The sequence below is a fragment of the Leucoraja erinacea genome, chromosome 1 (assembly GCF_028641065.1).
Source record: "Leucoraja erinacea ecotype New England chromosome 1, Leri_hhj_1, whole genome shotgun sequence".
NCBI classification, from domain to species: domain Eukaryota; kingdom Metazoa; phylum Chordata; class Chondrichthyes; order Rajiformes; family Rajidae; genus Leucoraja; species Leucoraja erinaceus.
The window spans coordinates 20,056,166-20,077,378 of NC_073377.1; the positions used below are offsets into that span (position 1 = coordinate 20,056,166).

General features: G+C 42.6%; 1 protein-coding gene across 1 annotated transcript in view; it reads left to right on the forward strand.

Moving 5' to 3' along the window:
• The window catches only part of dcc (DCC netrin 1 receptor), a 1,174,821-nt gene that overhangs the window by 582,128 nt on the left and 571,480 nt on the right, over window positions 1-21,213 (forward strand). Inside the window, 2 exon segments of the mRNA XM_055661435.1 lie at window positions 1,487-1,637; window positions 3,871-4,007. Coding sequence (XP_055517410.1) covers window positions 1,487-1,637; window positions 3,871-4,007 — 288 coding nt within the window.

Here is a 21,213-nt window from a genome sequence, read left to right on the forward strand (position 1 = left end):
CAAGTAATACCAGATCCTTCTCATACACCCATGTCACCAGAACGAGACAGATGAGCCTCAGTTTAATTTGTGCCTCACGGGAAAAAACAAGATATTTATAATATAGCAATCCCTGCAGATCCTGCCAACGTGTCCTTTGGGAGCTCACTATAATAAAAGTTTCCAAAGAAAGTTTTTAGAGTCGTCTAGCGTGGAAACCGGCCCTTTGCCACAACTTGTCTGTGCTGATCAAATTGGCATTCTGGGATAGTCCCATTTGCCTTTCATTTGGCCCATATCCCTCTAAACCATTCCCATCCATATATCTCTCCAAAATAGCATTGTAAAACATGGCTCTATATTATTGTGTTTCGGGTCGAGATCCTTCTTCAGACCACGTTGCTCCCTTCCATTGTCTCCATCTACTCTTCATGCTGCCTTGGCAAGGACATCAGCATAATCAAGGACCAGTCTCACCCCGGCACTCCCTCTTCTCCCCTCTCCCATCAGGCAAGAGGGACAGAAGTTTGAAAATGCATGCCTCCAGATTCAGGGACAGTTTCTTCCCATTAGGCAACTGAATTGTCTTAACACCAGCTAGAGTGCGGTCCTGACCTCCCATCTACCTCATTGGAGACCTTTAACCTGATTTTATCTTGCCCTAAATGCTGTACCCTTTATCCTTTATCTGTACACTGTAGATGGCTTGATTGTAAACATGTGTAGACTTCTTTGATTGGATAGCATGCAACAAAAACTTTTCACTGTACCTCAACACACGTGATACCAATAAACTAAACTAAAGTATCCTGAGTCAGGTATAAGACAAATTAGATCAGCACTCAGATGGAAAGATTGGGTGGGAAATGAGCAGGCACAGACAAATGGGATTGGCTTGGATGGGCATTTTGGTCAGCATGAATGCGTTGGGCTGAAGGGCCCGTGTCTGTGCTGTATGACTCTCTCACTTTACCTCTCAAAATCCCGAGTGAAACTGATGAGATTTTATGGTATTTACGAAGGAACTGCAGATACTGGAAAATCTCAGGTACACAAAAATGCTGGAGAAACTCAGCGGGTGCAGCAGCATCTATGGAGCGAAGGAAATAGGCAACGTTTCGGCCCGAAACGTTGCCTATTTCCTTCGCTCCATAGATGCTACTGAACCCGCTGAGTTTCTCCAGCATTTTTGTGTACCTGAGATTTTATGGTAATCCTGTAGTTCCATATTTTTAGTCCTGATACTGTGTCTTTATTCCAGATTTATTTAGTTAACAGATCTTAATTTCCCAGCTGTTGCCTTGGGTCTTCAACCTCTGCCTCCAAATATCTATTCCATCTTCCTAATCCCTACACTTTGATAATAGGCCAGAATGAGAAGTTTCAAAAAGAAATAAAAGTCTGCTGCAGCATGTTGAGATTCATTCACATGTTTTGGTCTTGGGTAGCATTCTTTTCAAGTAATACCCTTGACGATAGCATTAAATATATTCCCATTATTTTACAGAACCTGGCGTGCACAGACAAGTTACGTTCATTCAGCGACCCCTGAACACAGCTGTCCTGGAAGGACGAGATGGGGTTATGGAGTGTTGTGTTTCTGGATTTCCAGCCCCAACGATCACATGGAAGAAAGGGGATGAAATTGTTCAGATCAGGTAATTGAGTCCATTATGTTTCTCTCGCTGGCCCTGGCTGAACAAATCAATGAGAACCATTAAGATCTGTATTGAAAAGATGAAATTGCATGGCCACTTCACACCTCACCATTTAGCAATTCTCTTCCCGCAGTGTGTAAAGAGCAAAGGACAACCTTTGTTCGGCTTCCGTGTAATGAATTCACTATTCATCACAACACTGCTGTTCTTTCCTTCTTAGCTGGAGTTGTTCCAGTGTGGTTTTGAATGTTGAAAATTGCAACTGGTCTGTTGGTGCACATAGTACCATTTTGCTGCATCTTTTGTACAGCAGGCAGCCAACTGTAATTACATTTCAGCAACATTTATCCTTGTTACTGCTTCTCCACTGCTGCATCCCTTGAGGTGCCACCGCGTGCACAAAATAAGCAAATTCTAATGACAATCACGAAACATAGATTGGATCAATTGCAAAACATAGAATGGAAAATCTGTTGCCATAACCTGTGAACATGGGATAACTAACCGAGGCTGGTTGGAGCATTCATCCTAATGAATGTCACCTTTGCCTATTTTAAGACTTTTAAACAGCATGGAGGCTATTCCACTGACTTCTTTGCCAGTCATTTTGTGCATGCATGTAAACAATTTATGAGCTAATTAAATAATGTTGGACAAAGATGCAGCTTGAATAGTTTATATACAATACATTGAGCTTAGTCATATTTGTATAGCAAACGTCCCGCCTACATATGGTATGGTATTGGCGGTACATTATATTCTGGCATTGAAACATATGTAGAGCATTTGGCTTTTTAAGCCTTTGACAAGGCATTGCGCCATCTCTCACATTTCTTCCATTTCTTTTATTTATTTATTTTTTTTAAATTTTATTTTTATTAGAAGTACGGTAAATTACAATACTACACAACACATATATCTTAATACATTTTTTGTACCGCTTCATTTTTTTTTTGAGCTTTAAGAAAAAGATAGAAGTAAAGAAAGTAAAGAAAGTGCGCAAGAGTCGTGAAGTGCAAGAGTGTTGGGAAAAGAAAGCCCCTTAGAAAAGAAGTACATTTCTTAGACTTCATTCAACCTCTCCCTCCAAAGTGAACAGAGAGCAGCTCCCCTTTCACACGACTGACTCCTGGATTCAGCGTATCATCCTTGGCCGTTCTTCTTCCCCCACGGTCCCCATCAGGCACTTCTTCCTACCGCCTTTACTTTGCATTCTTCTCTCCTTTTTGACACCCTTTTGTCTCTTTTATCATTGCTAGCCTTTGTCACTTACTCCACCCATCTGAAAATTGAACTCCCCTCACCTGTATCTACCTATCACTTGCCAAGTTCCATCCCATCCTCTACTCTTTTCCAGTCTTCTCCCCTTACTACAATCAGCCTGCAGAAGGGTCCCCAACCTGAAATGTTGCCTATCCATGTCATCCAGACATACTGCCTGACCAGCTGAGTTACTCCACTGTTCACTTTGTGTTCAGCTGCCACAGCTTTTTTTCGTTGCTCACTTATTTCACGAATTCTGAAATTCTGACAAGTTTTCAAAACACTTCAAAGTCTTAGGAAAAAGCAAAATAAGTTGATTCTACTCCCAGGTATTGGAATTGTATCACTAGCATGCCATTGCAATTTATAAGCAAATCTTTTCATTAAATCAACCATGCTGGATTTACAGACCAGATCAACCAGCTTCGATGGGGAAGTCATAGATTTCTCTTTCATGCGTTTCTTTTTTTGGGAAGCAATTGAGAATCCAGCTGAAAGGTCTGCCAGAATGGTTGCAATGTCTCATGCTCTGGTGTTCTCCAAAACTTCAGCACATCACATAGACTTCCAGCTTCCAAGCTCCCAAGATGGCGCCCAACACAAGCAACTATTTGCATGTTAGCCAGAAGCAGATCTACAAACTCACATTACAATCGCTCCGCACTCTTAAATCTGTATTCCCACAGCAACATTTCCCTTATCATGTATCTTATACACTGTAAATTGATTGATTGTGATCATGTATTGTCTTTCTGCTAACTGGTTAGCATGCAACAAAAAGCTTTTCACTGTACCTCAGTACACGTGACAATAAACTAAACTGCACTGAACAGACTAGTTTAATTCCTGGCTACTAACTGGTTTGGACCAATCTGATAACAAAGTGGCTTCTGTTTAAAAAAGAAAGTATGCGAATCATATGGAAGATTTGTCTTTGAGTTCTATTTAGTAGATAATTGTCATTTTTCAGGTCCAAGAAATACTCGTTAATGGCTGGAAGTAACTTACTCATCAAAAGTGTGGTGGAACAAGACTCTGGGTTTTACACGTGTGTTGCCAACTATGAGAACAAGACGTTCAGTGCCTCAGCAGAGTTCACTGTGATGAGTAAGTCTAATTTGATACTTCATCCATTAAGCAATCCAGTCATGGAGCAGTTCAAAATATATAAAAACATTCCAAACACTGAACGCTTGTTCGATTACGTTTTCATAATTGTATTTATATGGACGAGCAAATGGCGAGCATGATTGTATAACCATTAAGCCATCGTGATTTGTGTAACATTTACTGGTGGCAGCTGAAAGCTTATCCGCACATTTACTTGAAGAGCACAAAAGTTGACTGTTGAGTGCAATTTGTATTTTGAACTCGTGCTAAAATGAAGCATTTTGATTACAGGTTCAATCTCAGTGATAATGGAGGGAGAATTAATGGTACATAGCATTAAAATGCATCGGTGATACCGTAATTACAAATCTCAAACCAATGTGTTAAAAGACTGAGCAGTAATATTACATCAATTTACATTTGAAATCAAAATGGAGGGAAGCTATTTTTACTCATTTGCGATCCAGCCATTTGTTGAAGTGTAGCCCAGAATGCCAGAGTAAGGACAGGTGTTCCTTAGCATTGAGCTGTAACAGAGTGGGGTCAATTTCCAATTTGCCAGGCTGGGTGCTACATACGGAAGATGTGATGCAGGGACTGAAGAGAAGTGATACATTACACATTATTTTCCTTTTTTTTGATTTAATGTAAAGAAAATTGGACGGGCATTGTTGTTGGTGTGCATGTTTTTTTCATCTATCTTCATGCTCTGTTCAAGAGCGCATCATTCTCAAACCCCTGAGTTGGCAGTCTGTGGGCTAAAGCCTTTTATTGTATAGGCCTGATCATCACATAGGGTCAGCACAAAAATCATTATCTTCATAGGAGAATGCTGAGATACCAAGAATAATGTCTACAGTGGCAAGGTACATGTTACCGGAGCCGAGAAGGCTGTGTATCTTTCACAAAGCAAACACCTGCTTCTTGGATTCATCTTTAAATTTCTGAAATCATCAGGAATTTTTTTTTTACAATGGGCTGTTTATTTTTTAATAATGCAGCGGATATTTAAGGTAAACCATGGGAAGAGGTATGAGAATGAAAATACAAGTATGCAATGCAAAATTCAGTTCATGTGTGCAAAAGTTAAGGTGTGCTGAACAACAGGGACATGTTGAGCAGGCGAGGACTTTATTCTTTGGAGCGCAGGGGGTTGAGGGATGATCTTATGGAGGTGTGTAGGAACCTGAGACGCAATTCTTTCACACAAAAGGTGGTTGGTATATGGAACAGGCTGCCAGAAGAGGTAATTGTGGAAGGTACTATCACAACGTTTGAGAAACATTTGGGCAGGTACATGGATAGGAAAGTCTTAGAAGGATATGGGGCAAAAGAAGGCAGGCAGGACTAGTGTAGATGGGGCAAGTTAGTTGGCTTGGGCAAGTTGAGAATATGTGTGTTATGATTGTGTTTATAATTTGTTGGTTGTTTTGTTGTTTGTCTTTTGCACAAAAGTCCGCGAGCATTGCCACTTTCATTTCACTGCACATCTCGTATGTGTATGTGACAAATAAACTTGACTTGACTTAACTTTCATGTGCTTAGCAAGAGGGTTGTATATGTATATATGTTTAAAATACACATCAGTTATTGGACCTTATTTGCCCTTGAGAATAGAAGTAGGTGATAACTGTTGGAGGAGATGGTGGTGGTCAGCTGCCTTTTTTGAGTCAAACAGTGATAGTGTGATACATGATGGGAATAGGCCGTTTGGCCCATCGAGTCTGCTCTAACCATCGCCTACCCATTTATACTAATCCCACAGTTTCCCCACATCCTCATCAACTCCCCCAGATTCTACCACCCACTTGCATAGTAGGGACAATTTGCAATAGCCAAATAACCAACCAATTCTCACATCTTTAGAATGTGGGAGGCAACTGGAGCATCCAAAGCAACCCCACACATTCACATTGAGAATTCACAGATGTGACACAAAGAGCACCCAAGGTCAGACATGGGAGTCTGGCATCATGAGGCAATGGCTCTACCAGCCGTGCTACTGTGCACCTTGAGGTGGTGCAGTTCCTGTTGTAAAGTGTTCCCAAAATTTGAAACACTTGAATGGTTTATTAGACTTTTCAGAAAGCAGTTAAAACTCATGTCATATTACATCCAGAGTTACTTGCGGAGCCAGACTGCATAGGGGAAGCAAATTTCATTCCTTAAAAAGTATGAGGAAGCACATTGGCTTTTGTGAACAATATTTTAGTTTCATGGCAACTATTAATGTTACCAGATTTGTATTCCAGATTTACTTATTAATTGCATTTAACTTCCCCAGCCACTATGTTGGCATTTTAACTCATAGGCTTATTATTGTCATGTGTATCTGCTGAAAAGCTTTGTTTTGCATGCTGTCCAAACAGATCAGATATACTATACACAAATACAATTAAATGAAACTCTAATGCAATTGATAGAGCAAAGGGGAATATGCAGAGTGCCGAATATAGTTCTCAACATTGTAGCGCATCAGTTCCATAGACAAACGTCTAATGTCGACAATGCAGTAGAGGTGAATCGATCGGTAATCTGGCTTATGGAAGGATCATTCAGAAGTCTGATAACTGACTGGAAGAAGCTGTTCCTGAGTCTGGTGGTACTTGCTTTCAAGCATTTGCCAGGCGAGAGCATATTTGCAGATCATTAACTCCAGCCACTAATTCAGTTACAGAACCATTATTTAACTGCACCTATAATTCATTAACTGTTCTGTTCCAATTTATTATACAGTCCAACAGCTCAATTGCCTGAAATTAGCATCTGTGTCATGATCTTCACTCTTTCTCTTCCAAACATACTAATGTTTACAAAGCTGCTATTCTAAAGCCAACGGCAGTTCTCCGCCCCATCGATTGATCCCAATACTTCATGCCCAAGTCCACAGCGAGTAAGTGTTGCATGTTAGAGAGTCATAGAGTAAATGCCCCTGTCCCCCGTAGGAAACCTGAACGGAAACCTCTGGTGACCTTGCGCCCCACCCAAGGTTTCCGGAGGCTTTGGTCACTCTCCCTAATGGTCGAAAGTGGTTTCCAAGTAGTCGAGGCTTGTTCTGTGTTCATGCGAATATTTCAACAAAATCAAAACCGGCCTCAACTAAAAATAGGTTGCCGTTTGGTCGATGCCAGTGGAGTGGGGTCGCTATTTACTTACAGGCAGTCGAAGGCAATCTCCTTCTCTGACTGGCCATTTTGATTGGATCTTTGGTTTTCAGGACCTAGAAGATCCGCCGTAAGGTAAAATGCCCGCTAAGTTTATTAAACTTCTTAAAACTGTCTCCACTCCTTCTCCCCCCACCCCCCTTCTCTCCCCCTTCTCTCACCCTTCTCTCCCCCTTCTCTTCCCCTTCTCTCTCCCCTTCTCTGTCATAGAAACATAGAAACATAGAAAATAGGTGCAAGAGTAGGCCATTCGGCCCTTTGAGCCTGCACCCCCATTCGATATGATCATGGCTGATCATCCAACTCAGTATCCCGTACCTGCTCTCTCTCCATACCCCCTGATCCCTTTAGCCACAAGGGCCACATCTAACTCCCTCTTAAATATAGCCAATGAACTGGCCTCAACTACCTTCTGTGGCAGAGAATTCCAGAGATTCACCACTGTGTGAAAAATGTTTTCCTCATCTCGGTCCTAAAAGATTTCCCCTTTATCCTTAAACTGTGACCCCTTGTTCTGGACTTCCCCAACATCAGAAACAATCTTCCTGCATCTAGCCTGTCCAACCCCTTAAGAAGTTTGTAAGTTTCTATAGATCCTCCCTCAATCTTCTAAATTCTAGCGAGTACAAACCGAGTCTATCCAGTCTTTCTTCATATTAAAGTCCTGACATCCCAGGAATCAATCTTCTCTGTACTCCCTCTATAGCAAGAATGTCTTTCCTCAGAATAGGAGACCAAAACTGTACGCAATACTCCAGGTGTGGTCTCACCAAGACCCTGTACAACTGCAGTAGAACCTCAATGCTAACATACCTTTTGCCTTCTTCACTGCCTGCTGCACCTGCATGCCTACTTTTAATGACTGGTGTACCATGACACCCAGGTCTCGTTGCATCTCCCCGTTTCCTAATCGGCCACCATTCAGATAATAGTCTACTTTCCTGTTTTTGCCACCAAAGTGGATAACCTCACATTTATCCACATTATACTGCATCTGCCATGCATTTGCCCACTCACCCAGCCTATCCAAGTCACCTTGCAGCCTCCTAGCATCCTCCACAATGCTAACACTGCCCCCCAGCTTCGTGTCATCCGCAAACTTGTAGATGTTGCATTCCGTCCTTCTCTCCCCTTATTTCCCCTTCTCTCCCTCCCTCCCGTGCTCTCTAAAAGACTTACCGTTCTCTGTGGCAGCCGTTTACGTTCCTCTTCATTGTGCAGACAGCGCTCCTTCACTGTTCCTGGCCCCCACCTTCGCTCTGTGTGTGTGTGTGTGTGTGTGTGTGTGTGTGTGTGTGTGTGTGTGTGTGTGTGTGTGTGTGTGTGTGTGTGTGTGTGTGTGTGTGTGTGTGTGTGTGTGTGTGTGTGTGTGTGTGGTGTGTGTGGGTGTGGTGTGTGTGGGTGTGTGTGGGTGTGTGTGGTGTGTGTGTGTGTGGGTGTGGTGTGTGTGGGTGTGTGCGGGTGTGTGTGGGTGTGTGTGTGTGCGGTCGGTAGCCAAGATCCTGTAGGATCTTTGGTCAGTAGATGCAGCATACAAACTGCACACACACATCTGAGGTTATGAAAAAAAAACCCCACTCATTGGAGCTGTGGCTGCAACATTAATTGCTGTACGATTGATAGCAACACTGATAAATCGACAAGCAGAACCTCAAAGGCAATAATTATTACATTGTATAAACAGACTAATTAAGTGGGCCTGAAGTTGGCAGATGCAGTATAATGTGGGCATATGTGAATTTTCCACTTTGGTGAAAACAAATCATTATTGAAACTAAACGAGACAGCAAAATGATGCGGTTTAAATAATCGGGGTGGGGTGGGGGAGGGTGGTGCATGAAGTACAAAATGTCAGCATGCGGGTACAGGAAGGAACTATGAAATCTAATGGAATATTGGACTTTAAGGAAATGTATGAAAGGTAAAAGTTTTGTTTAGCTTTGCAGAGTCTGGAGAGGCTGCATTTGTTCCCCGTATTTAAGGGAAGATGTGGTTATGATGAAGGCAATACAGAGAAAGTTCACTAGATTGATTCCTGGGAAGTAGAGTTGATGTATGAAGGCAGATTGAGCAGATCAGATCTTTATTCGTTGGAGTTCAGAAGGATGAGAAGTGATCTTACTGACATGAAGAAGATGTTGAGGGGATTCAATACGATTGTTGTGTGGAGGATGTTTGGGATTGGTGCGGAGAATATTGTTCCCCATGAGGGTTGCCGAAAAGTAAGGGGCATAGTTTAATAATAATGGGCTGTCCATTTCAGAGGGAGATAAAGAGGAATATTTTCCCCAAGAAGGTCCTGAATCTTTGAAACTCTTACCTCAGTGTGCTGGCAGACATTTGAATGACAATTAATTCCAGGGGAGAGAGCACACAGGTGGTATGAAGGCTAAGACAGTATCAGCCGCGATCTTATTCAATTTATTCTTATGCCGTGATCTTATTCTCTGTGATCTTATTCACCGTGATCTTATTCAACTGGGCGTCATGGTGGCGCAGCGGTAGACTTGCTCCCTTACAGCGCCAGAGACCCGGGTTTGATCCTGACTACAGTTGTTTGCACGTTCTCCCCGTGACCTGCGTGGGTTTTCTCCGAGATATTCGGTTTCTACCCACACTCCAAAGACGTGCAGGTTTGTAGGTTAACTGGCTTGGTGTAAATGTAAATTGTCCAAGTGTGTAGGATAGTGTTTATGTGCAGGGGTCGCTTGTCGGTGCGTAGTCGGTAGGACGAAGGGCCTGTTTCCGCGCAGTATTTCTAAACTAAACTATAGCAGAGCAGGACTGTGGGACCTCTGGCTTGCTCCTCCTCTTCATTATGTTCTCATGAACCAAGTGCAACATAATAGTGGGTCCAAAAATCAGAAACATAGAATTTGTGGCTCGTGGAATGGAATGGAAGCACTACTTTCCATTTCATGGGTCCCTGGCAACTTTACTGCGGAAAGAGAGAGCAGACAATCACAATGGAACTGGTGAACTAGCAAATAAAATAATTAAGGCTGTGGATAGGGCTATAAATAAATCACGACGTTGAAGGCTCAGGTGAGAAGAAATTTAGAAAGTTAGAGAGGGAATTGGTTGCACATGGTTAATGATCTGATTAATGAGAAGCAGAATGCAACCTGTACGGACAAATGCAACGACAGGAAAGGTTAAAATAGAATGTTAAGAATAAAAATTAAAAGTTCTTTCTTTGATTGCATGAGGACTTCACAGGCAGATGTATGAATTGATGGCACATAGAGATGAATGGATTATAGACAATAGATAATAGGTGCGGGAGTAGGCCATTTGGCCCTTCGAGCCAGCACCGCCATTCGCTGTGTTCATGGCTGATCATCCAAAATCAGTACCCCGTTCATGCCTTTTCCCCATATCCCCTGACTCCGCTATCTTTAAGAACTCTATCCAACTGTCTCCTGAAATCATACAGTGAATTGGCCTCCACTGCCTTCTGAGGCAGAGAATTCCACAGATTCACAACCTTCTGTGTGAAAATGTTTTTCCTAATCTCCGTTCTAAATGGCTTACCCCTTATTCTTAATCTGTGTCCCCTAGATCTCCCCCAACATCGGGAACATGTTTCCTGCGTCTAGCGTGTGTCCAAACCGTTAATAATCTTATATGTTTCAATAAGATCCTCTCATCCTTCTAAATTCCAGAGTATACAAGCCCAGCCGCTCGATTCTATCAACATATAACAGTCCCGCCATCCCGAGAATTAACCTGGTGAACCTACGCTGCACTCCCTCAATAGCATGAATGTCCTTCCTCAAGTGTGGAGATCAAAACTGCACACAATACTCTAGGTATGGTCTCACTATGGTCATGTACAACTGCAGAAGGACCACTTTGCTCCTATACTGAACTATTCTTGTTATGTAGGCCAACATGCCATTCACTTTCTTCACTGCCTGCTGTACCTGCATGCTTACTTTCAGCAACTGATGAACAAGGACCCCCCAATCCCATTGTACTTCCCCTTTTCCCAACTTGACACCATTCAGCTAATAATCTGCCTTCCTGTTTTTGCCACCAAAGTGGATAACCTCACATTTATCCACATTAAACTGCATCTGCCATGCATCTGACCACTCATCCAACCTGTCCAAGTCACCCTGCAACCTCACGGCATCCTCCTCACTGTTCACACTGCCACTCAACTTTGTGTCATTATGGAGACAAAGTGACCAAAGCTGGAAACCAAAGAGCACAGAGCGGAGTAAGATACTCCACTCCTGCGTAATCCAAATGCACTGAGGTGTAGTACTTAACAGAGCATAACGGTCGCCATCATGGAATGCTCAACCTGACTTCCTGTTTCATTAACATACCACTCGCCAATGGAAAAGTAATAACCCGGTGAAATTACCTTAAGATCTTGCTGCTTAAAAAATGCAATAATATAAAAAGTCATACAGTACCTCTAAAAATTATAGCAGATTAAATTTCAAGATCAGCATGATTATCTTTGTAAGCATTGATCTGCCACGGTGTTTGGGGTTAAGAGACTGGAATCTCTCCATATCTTGTTCTTTCTCGTTTCTCGTCCCCTCTCCCCCTCTCCCCCCTCTCCCCCTCTCCCCCCTCTCCCTCCCCCTCTCCTCCTCTCCCTCTCCCCCTCTCCCCCTCTCTCCTCTCTCTCTCTCCTCCCTCTCTCTCCCTCTCTCTCCCTCTCCCTCTCTCCCGCTCTCTCTCTCCCTCTCACCTCGTCATTCCCGGAATCGTTTGCCGTTTTGTAAAGACAACTGCATCTGCAGTTCCTTCCTATTGAAGAACAACCCTGGCCCGAAACAACTCCTACTCCATTCCCTCCACAGATGCCGCCTAGACCGCTGAGTTCCTCCAGCACTGTGTTTTTTAATTTAACTCTGAAATTGACAATCGACAGAAAATGCTGGAGTAATTCACAGGACAGGCAGCATCTCTGGAGAGAGGGAATGAGTGATGTTTCGGGTCGACAACCTTCTTCAGACAATCACAAGTACTCTCACTGATGAGAGTTCAGTTCAGTCTGAAGAAGGGTCTCTGCCCGAAACGTTACCCATTCCTTCTCTCCAGAGTCGCTGCCTGTCCCACTGAGTTACTCCAGCAACAGCAAACCCAGTCAGGATCGAACCTAGGTCTCTGGTGCTGTAAATCTCCTAATCTGAGGAAAGACATGCTTGCCATAGAGGGAGTACAGAGAAGGTTCACCAGACTGATTCCTGGGATGGCAGGACTTTCATATGAAGAAAGACTGGATATACTCGGCTTGTACACGCTGGAATTCAGAAGATTGAGGGGGGATCTTATAGAAACTTACAAAATTCTTAAGGGGTTGGACAGGCTAGATGCAGGAAGATTATTCCCGATATTGGGGAAGTTCAGAACTAGGGGTCACAGTTTAAGGATAAGAGGGGGGTCTTTTAGGACCGAGATGAGAAAATCATTTTTTACACAGGGTGGTGAATCTGTGGAATTCTCTGCCACAGAAGGTAGTTGAGGCCAGTTCATTGGTTATATTTAAGAGATGTGGCCCTTGTGGCTAAAGGGATCAGGGGGTATGGAGAGAAGGCAGTACAGGATACTGAGTTGGATGATCAGCCATGATCATATTGAATGGGGGTGCAGGCTCGAAGGGCTGAATGGCCTACTCCTGCACCTATTTTCTATGTTTCTATGTTTCTATGTTTCTATGTTTCTAAGACAGCAACTCGACCGTTTCACCACTGTGCCACCCAAACTATATGCCAAACTTTAAAGTGCTGAAAAAGTTGCTGAAGCAAGTTGCTATGAATCTGTGTAGGAAGGAAATGCAGATGCTGGTTTAAACTGAATATAGACACACAAAATCCGGAATAACTCAGCGGGACAGATTGAATCTCTGGAGAGAAGATCACGACCTGAAACGTCACCACATCATTTTCTCCAGAGGTGCTGTCTGAACCGCTGAGTTACTTCAGATTTTTGTGTCTATCCTTGCTATGAATTTATGCAGTTTCCTTCAGTTTTTGCACAGTATTGGAGGATACTTTTATTTATATGAAACTATGTAGAGCATATGAATTCTATTTCCATTCCTATATACAGTACTACATATACATTACCATTTACATTTGCCACTAGCATCTAATTAATATTAGCAACCTATTGTAGTAGTTGATGCAGACTGCACATGTTTCTTCCTGAATCATAAGGAGAAATTAGCCTTAAATCTAGCCAATGAACTGGCCTCAACTACCTTCTGTGATAGAGAATTCCACAGATTCACCACTCTATGTGTGAAAAATGATTTTCTCATCTCGGTCCTAAAATACTTCCCTCTTATCCTTAAACTGTGGCACCTTGTTCTGGACTTCCCCAACATCAGGAATAATCTTCCTGCATCTAGCCTGTCCAACCCCTTAAGAATTTTGTAAGTTTCTATAAGATCTTAAATATAGCCAGTTCATTGGCTATATTTAAGAGGGAGTTAGATGTGGCCCTTGTGGCTAAAGGGATCAGGGGGTATGGCGAGAAGGCAGGTACAGGATACTGAGTTGAATGATCAGCCATGATCATATTGAATGGCGGTGCAGGCTCGAAGGGCCGAATGGCCTACTCCTGCACCTATTTTCTGTGTTTTTATCCCCCCTCAATCTTCTAAATTCTAGCGAGTACAAGCCAAGTCTATCCAGTCTTTCTTCATATGAAAGTCCTGCCATCCCTGGAATCAGTCTGGTGAACTTTCTCTGTACTCCCTCTATGGCAAGAATGTCTTTTCAGATTAGGAGACCAAAATTGTATGCAATACTTCAGGTGTGGTCTCACTAAGACCCTGTACAACTGCAGTAGAACCTCCCTGCTCCTATACTCAAATCCTTTTGCTATGAATGCTAACATACCATTCGCTTTCTTCACTGCCTGCTGCACTTGCATGCCTACTTTCAAAGACTGGTGTACCATGACACCCAGGTCTCGTTGCATCTCCCCTTTTCCTAATTGGCCACCATTCAGACCATTCAGAGTGAAGTATACAGCAAAACTTGCACTTCCAGAGTGGCCTATCGTGTTGTTTCTTCAGCGGACCACCAATTTATCTTAGGAGCAAAACATAAAGTGCTGGAGAACTCAGCAGGTCAGGCTGGATCTATGGAGGGTCCGAAGAAGGGTCTCGACCAAAAATGTCACCTAATCCTTCTCTTCAGAAATGCTGCCTGATCCGCTGAGTTACTCCAGCATTTTGCGTCTATCTATGGAGGGAATGACTAGGTGACGTTTAGTGTCGGGTCCCTTCTTCAGACATTTTTTAAGGGGGTGGGAAAGAGTGAAAATTTCACGGATTTAAATATGTTGTTACGAATATAATGTGCGAGAAAATGCCATGTTCCATAATTGCCACATACATACCCAAAAATAGAAATGTTGAAAGTTACAGTGCGTAAAAAAAATAGATATTACGAGCTTTGCAGTCTCCTTGTACTTAATCAAACAGAAAATTCAAAATACTATATTTTGAAAATGGGCAAAGCAAAAAGTAGCATAGAAACATAGAAACATAGAAAATAGGTGCAGGAGTAGGCCATTCGGCTCTTCGAGCCCGCACCGCCATTCAATATGATCATGGCTGACCATCCAACTCAGTATCCTGTACCTGCCTTCTCTCAATACCCCTGATCACTTTAGCCACAACGTATGTTCTCGAGAAAGGCTTATCCTAAAATAATTGATCGGAAGGGTGTGATTTTCAGTCAGGACATCTGTATCATTCAGTCAGTGAGCTGGAGATGTGGATGTGGACGCCATGACGGTAATCGCGAGCCCATTAAAATGGCGCGAAAAATTACCCATGACGTACTACGGCTTTTTTGCCGAGTGGAGTATCTTGCTCCGCTCTATGATCTTTGCTGGAAACTGTCTCAGAAAATCAGGAAGCAAAACTCTGGGTGGAGATGAGATGTAACAAGGAAACAAAGTCAGCAATGGAATAGTCTATGGGTTTCCTAACAGTGGTTTTATTGCTGGAAAGAACACTTTTCCAGAAATAGAGCGAGTTTCTAATAATGGTACTGTAATAATAATGGGTGATCCTAATCTTCATGTAGATTGGGTAAATCAAATTCTCAAGGGTATTCATGATGAGGGGTTAATTTTAGATCGTTTGCTAGAATAGTACATTGTAGACCCAATAAGGATAATGATCTCATGACAAAGGATCCCTTAGGAAAGAGTGCTCTTAAGATAGAACATGTAAAACACTTCTGAAACGAGGGACATTAAAAGCAAACACAATTATGAAAAGAGATGGCAAAAATTGATTCAGAAATCATATTTAAGGGATATGACAAGGAAAAAAAAAGTGGCAAAAATTTAATGGAGCTTTTAATTATTTTTGATGAGGGTGGTGGGTATATGGAATGATCTGCCAAAAGTACTTGAGGCAGGCACTAAAACAATATTTAAAAGATATTTGGACAGGTAAATGAATAGTTTGGACAGGTACATGGACAGGTATAGTATATGGATAGGAGAGGTTTAGAGGGATACAGGCCAACGTGGGCAGATGGGATGAGCGTTAGGTCTTTATTCTCTGGAGCGCAGAAGGTTAAGGGGGGACTTGATAGAGGTCTTTAAAATGATGAGAGGGACAGACAGAGTTGATGTGGACAAGCTTTTCCCTTTGAGAATAGGGAAGATTCCGGAAGATTCTGACGCCCACGTTGGGCACTACCTTAATGCATTTCGTTGTCTCTGTACTGTACACTGACAATGACAATTAAAATTGAATCTGAATCTGAAGATTCAAACAAGAGGACATGACTTCAGAATTAAGGGACAGAAGTTTAGGGGTAACATGAGGGGGAACTTCTTTACTCAGAGAGTGGTAGCGGTGTGGAATGAGCTTCCAGTAGAAGTGGTGTCGGCGGGTTCATTGGTATAATTTAAAAATAAATTGGATAGGCATATGGATGAGAAGGGAATGGAGGGTTATGGTATGAGTGCAGACAGGTGGGACTAAGGGAAGAAAAGTTGTTCGGCACGGACTTGTAGGGCCGAGATGGCCTGTTTCCGTGCTGTAATTGGTTATATGGTTATATGGAGCGTAGATGGAGCATCCCGGTTGGTATGGGCAAGTTGGGGTGTAGGCCCTGTGTTTCATGTTATATGACTCTGTAGGACATAGTTCTGAGGAACAAAAGCTTAGAAATTGAACAAGCGCACAAAAGTGAGTTTCCTTGCAAAAGATTGTACTAATGTTTATGTTTGTATCGAATGGCATCCGAAGGCATTTGGCCAGTTTACTTCAATGTCCCACTCACTTCAGCACAGTATATGTTATTTTGATATCGGTTACACACTTAATGATTTTAACCTGTGTGCTGCAGATATTTTCTTGATTCCTCAAATGTTGGCTCATGACCTTTGATGTTGATCACAAATAAGGAGTTGGCAGTATAGCAGATCAGCAAATTGATTAGCATTATGACACTATTCCCGGCCATAAAATTATGGTGACTCAGTATGAAATTGTATTACAATTTTTCAAAGTATCCTGATACTTCTTTCTTCACAATGAACTCCAGCAATTTCCCAACCACATGCATTGGGATATAGTTTTTTTCATTCCACTAACCTTCCTTCTTATGTTGGTGTGTCATATTTGCTGTTTTCCTCTTCTTTTCTGCAACCTAGGAATCCTGATCTCTAATTAAAATGGTGGCTGAAAGTTACTCACTGTCTCCTCATTTACTGTTGTTTTGACCTTTCCCATCTTCCAATGTGGAAAAAAATAACAAAGTATTGCTTTAATGCTGCATTATTAATTACCCTGTCAACTTCCAAAGGATTACTGTTTACTTTTGCTACTATATTTTTTGCTGAAACAGAGATTCTAACAATTTCTTCTAATCCTTGTTTCTCAAATTCTAATATTTAATATATCAATGTGTTATTTATTCATTGCTAATATCGAAAAATATCAGAAACTAGGTCAGCCATGGTGTTGTTGAATAGCAAAGCAGGGACGAGGACTCTTCCTGTCTCTATTTTTAATGTTCATACAGTCATAGAGAAATAAGCCCCTCAACCCATTGAGTCCCTGCTGGCTGAACATCAAGCACAGATGTCTACAATAATCTAATCCATAGTGCCATCCAGCACAGAAACAGACACATTGGCCCGGTACACGGACGTGGCGCCGACAGACAAGAAGCCGAAGCAGAGAAGTCGAAGCCAAAGAACCGAATGGGAACGAGGCCGAAACGCCAATGAACCAAAAGAGTCCAAAGACGAAATGCCTACTAAGCGAAAGGATGGGATGCCTAAATGCAAACTAACCGAAAGGGCGGGATGCCTAAAAGCCAACTAACGGAAAAATTATGTTGCCTAAAAGCAAACTTACTGAATGGCCGCTCTGTCGAAACGCCACCTACTCGACAGGCGGCGTCGCCTACAGCCCAAAGGACCGACTGCCGCTCAACAGAAATATCTAATAAGGGACTTGACGTTGCTGGGTGGGGGGGGGGGGGGGGGGGGGGGGGGACTTGTCAGCGATTGGTCCAGACCCCCGCGTCCATCACATCACTGTGAAGGCATGAACATTGTCCCACCGGCTGGGTCACTGTGTGACAGCAGCCTCAATGGTCAGGCCACTGTGTGACAGCAGTCTCACCGGCTGGGTCACTATGTGACAGCAGTCCCACCGGCTGGGTCACTGTGTGACAGCAGTCCCACCGGCTGGGTCACTATGTGGCAGCAGTCCCACCGGCTGGGTCACTATGTGACAGCATTCTCACCGGCTGGGTCACTATGTGACAGCAGTCTCACCGGCTGGGTCACTATGTGACAGCAGTCTCACCGGGTGGGTCACTGTGTGACCGCATTCTCACCGGCCGGCAACGTCAAGTCCGTTATTGGACTTTTCTGTTGAGCGGCAGTCGGTTCGTTGGCCTGTAGGCGGCGGCGCCTTTCGGTAGGTGGTGTTTCGACAGAGCGGCCATTCAGTAAGTTTTCCTTTAGGCTACGCAGCTTTTCGGTTAGTTTGCATTTAGGCGTCCCATCCTTTCGGTTAGTATGCATTTTGTCTTCCTAATCTTTCGGTCTATTGGCGTTTCGGCCTCGTTTCAATTCCGTTCTTTGGCTTCGACTTCTCTGCTTGGGCCTCTCGTCCGTCGGCGCCACGTCCGCACACGCATTGGCCCGACTCACCCATGACAACCAAGAAGGCCATCTAATCTAAATCTAGTCCCATTTGCTAATTTATCAGGCATACATACTCAGCTGATTCACGGTATAAATAAATGAATTATGCCATCATTATCACATATTTGCTACATAGTTCGCTCTGATGAATTACTATCTTGTTTGATCTATACATATCTCAGTACTGATAGTCATACAACGTGGATACAGACCCTTCAGCCCATCATGCCCATGGCGAACAACATGCCCCATCTACACTGGACCCACCTTTTTTTTTCGTCCATATTCTTCTAAACATATCCTATCCATGTCCTTATCCAAATGTATTTTAAATGTTGTGATGTTTAAGAAAGAACTGCAGATACTGCAATAATCTGGGGAAAAATCGACCCAAAACATCACCTATTCCTTTGCTCCATAGATGCTGCTTCACCCACTGAGTTTCTCCAGCATTTTTGTATACCTTAAATGTTGTGATGGTACCTGCCTCAATTGCCTCCTCCGGCAGCTTGTTCTATATACATACCACCCTTTGTGTAAAATGTTGTTCCTCAGGTTCCTATTAAATCTTTTCCCAGGCTCTTGTCCTCTGGTTCATGTTCTTGAACATAGACTCTATGCTTTATTCTGTCTATTCCTCTCCTGATCTTATACACGTCAAAAAGATCATCCCTCATCCTCCTGCACACCAAGGAATTAGTTGTAGCTTGCTCAAACCCCACCAAAGCTCAGTCCCTCTAATCCTAACATCTTTGTAAATCTTCTCTGCACTCTTTTCAGCTTTACAACATCTTTCTTATCACAGGGTGAACAAAACTGAACACAATGGATCAGATCTGTGCATATCTCACATTGAGACGATATGCAGCTTGTTTTAATCAACAAGCACATTCTGGACTTCTGACACATTCTGGGCATTTGCTTGTTGTCAAGTTGAACCTTGAATTCACACTGCATGACTGAGTGATGTTGTCATGCAGGCACTGCATTGTGTTGGGGCAAGGCACATCAGGAGGAGTTGCAGACAGAATCTCAATGGAACAAGTTATCTCACAGTTTTGATCCTGCATCAGTCACTGATAATAGGTCTGCATCTGTCCCATTAATCCCTCAAAGAAAAAAAGTTCATCAAATTTTGGTCAAAGATACCCAATTACAGAGTTAAATAAAGAACATTTGTCAATTTTACTTTGCAGTTGCTACAGCTACCTAAATATTTAGAGATACTCACTTGGTAAAGAATGGACTTGGGTTCACTTAGCAGCTTTGATATTGTCAGGATATATATTGGCCCCGCAGCATTTTACAGCTGATGATTTACTTCTGTAGGCACTGTTCTTCGCAGACAAACACAGTGGTCAATCAGCTCATAGCACCAAGAGTGATGAGAAGAGTGTTGTTGCCATTTATCACTCGAGCTGTGTGAGGGAGTAGCGTTGACTGAGACAGTGGGAGCACAGCCATCTTCTTTTTTACATTGTATAAAGGAATTATTTGCATCCAACTGAGACCTCGATAAGGAGAAATTGCACCACCAACAAATTTGCACTGTAGTTGACTTTTTACGAGTAAATCCATCTTGGGTAAGTTTCATACACCTATGAGTGCTTTTTGAAGGCCCAGTCATGTCTCGTAGATGGAAAGCCAAGCATCCCATGGAACTATTGGAAGAAGAGCAGAAGAGATTGCTCTGTTGCATTTCCAATATTTATCCCTCACTTGGAACAGATGGTCTTGCCCCTACTTACACAAAGGCTACCATATTTCCTATGTTTTAAAAGTAATGAATTGCCTCAAAGGTGCCTTCGAACAGTCTGGGAACAGAATACATATAAGCTTCATAAACACACGTAGATTAGTTTTCATTATAGATTGTATTCACTGGAATTTAGAAGGATGATAGGGGACCTTATAGAAACATAACATTCTTAAAGGATTGGACAGGCTAGATGCAGGAAAAATGTTCCAGATGTTGGGGGGAGTCCAGAACCAGGGGTCCCAGTTTAAGAATAAGGGATAGGCCATTTAGGACTGAGATGAGGAAAAACTTCTTCACCCAGAGAGTTGTGAATCTGTGGAATTCTCTGCCACAGGCAGTGGAGGCCAATTCACTGGATGTTTTCAAGAGAGAGTTAGATTTAGCTCATGTAGGAAAGAGCTGCAGATGCTGGTTTAAATCAAAGGTCGACACGATATGCTGGAGTAAGTTACTCCATCATTTTGGGTCTACGTTAGATTTAGCTCTTAGGGCTAAAGGAATTAAGGGATATGGGAAAAAAGCAGGAATGGGGTACTAATTTTAGGTGATCAGCCATGATCATATTGAATGGCGGTGCTGGCAAAAAAGGGCTGAATGGCCTACTCCTGCACCTATTTTTCTATATTTCTATAGTCTGTCCTTAGTGTTGACAATGTTATAAATTGGCAGTGAACACACTGTGCCTTGATCTTTGTTTCGCATCTTTTTGTGATGAATATGGTCAATTACATCTTGCACAGTCCTTACCCACGTACAAGCAGAGGTAGAAATTGGTTTGAAGACCATTTGTAACCTCAGAAAGTTACTTCATTCACCATTGATTCATCTCAGTGAAAGATAAATCAGCAGGCTATCACACTCTATGAACTAGAGAAGCAGAATGATTGGCAAGTCTTTTGATTCAAGTGTTGCGGTCACAATGAAGAGAAAGTCGGGTCACTTAATCCTCTTCAGACACACTTTAAGGTAAAACAACCTAATGGAAAAAAAAGATGAAAGTTGTTATGTTATGGTCATTGGTACCTATGACTATTGAAGGTTATCGACAATGTGCAGTACATTGAGAGTTTCTGCAAACCTTGACATTTTTAGTAGAACTGTTGGGGTTGATACT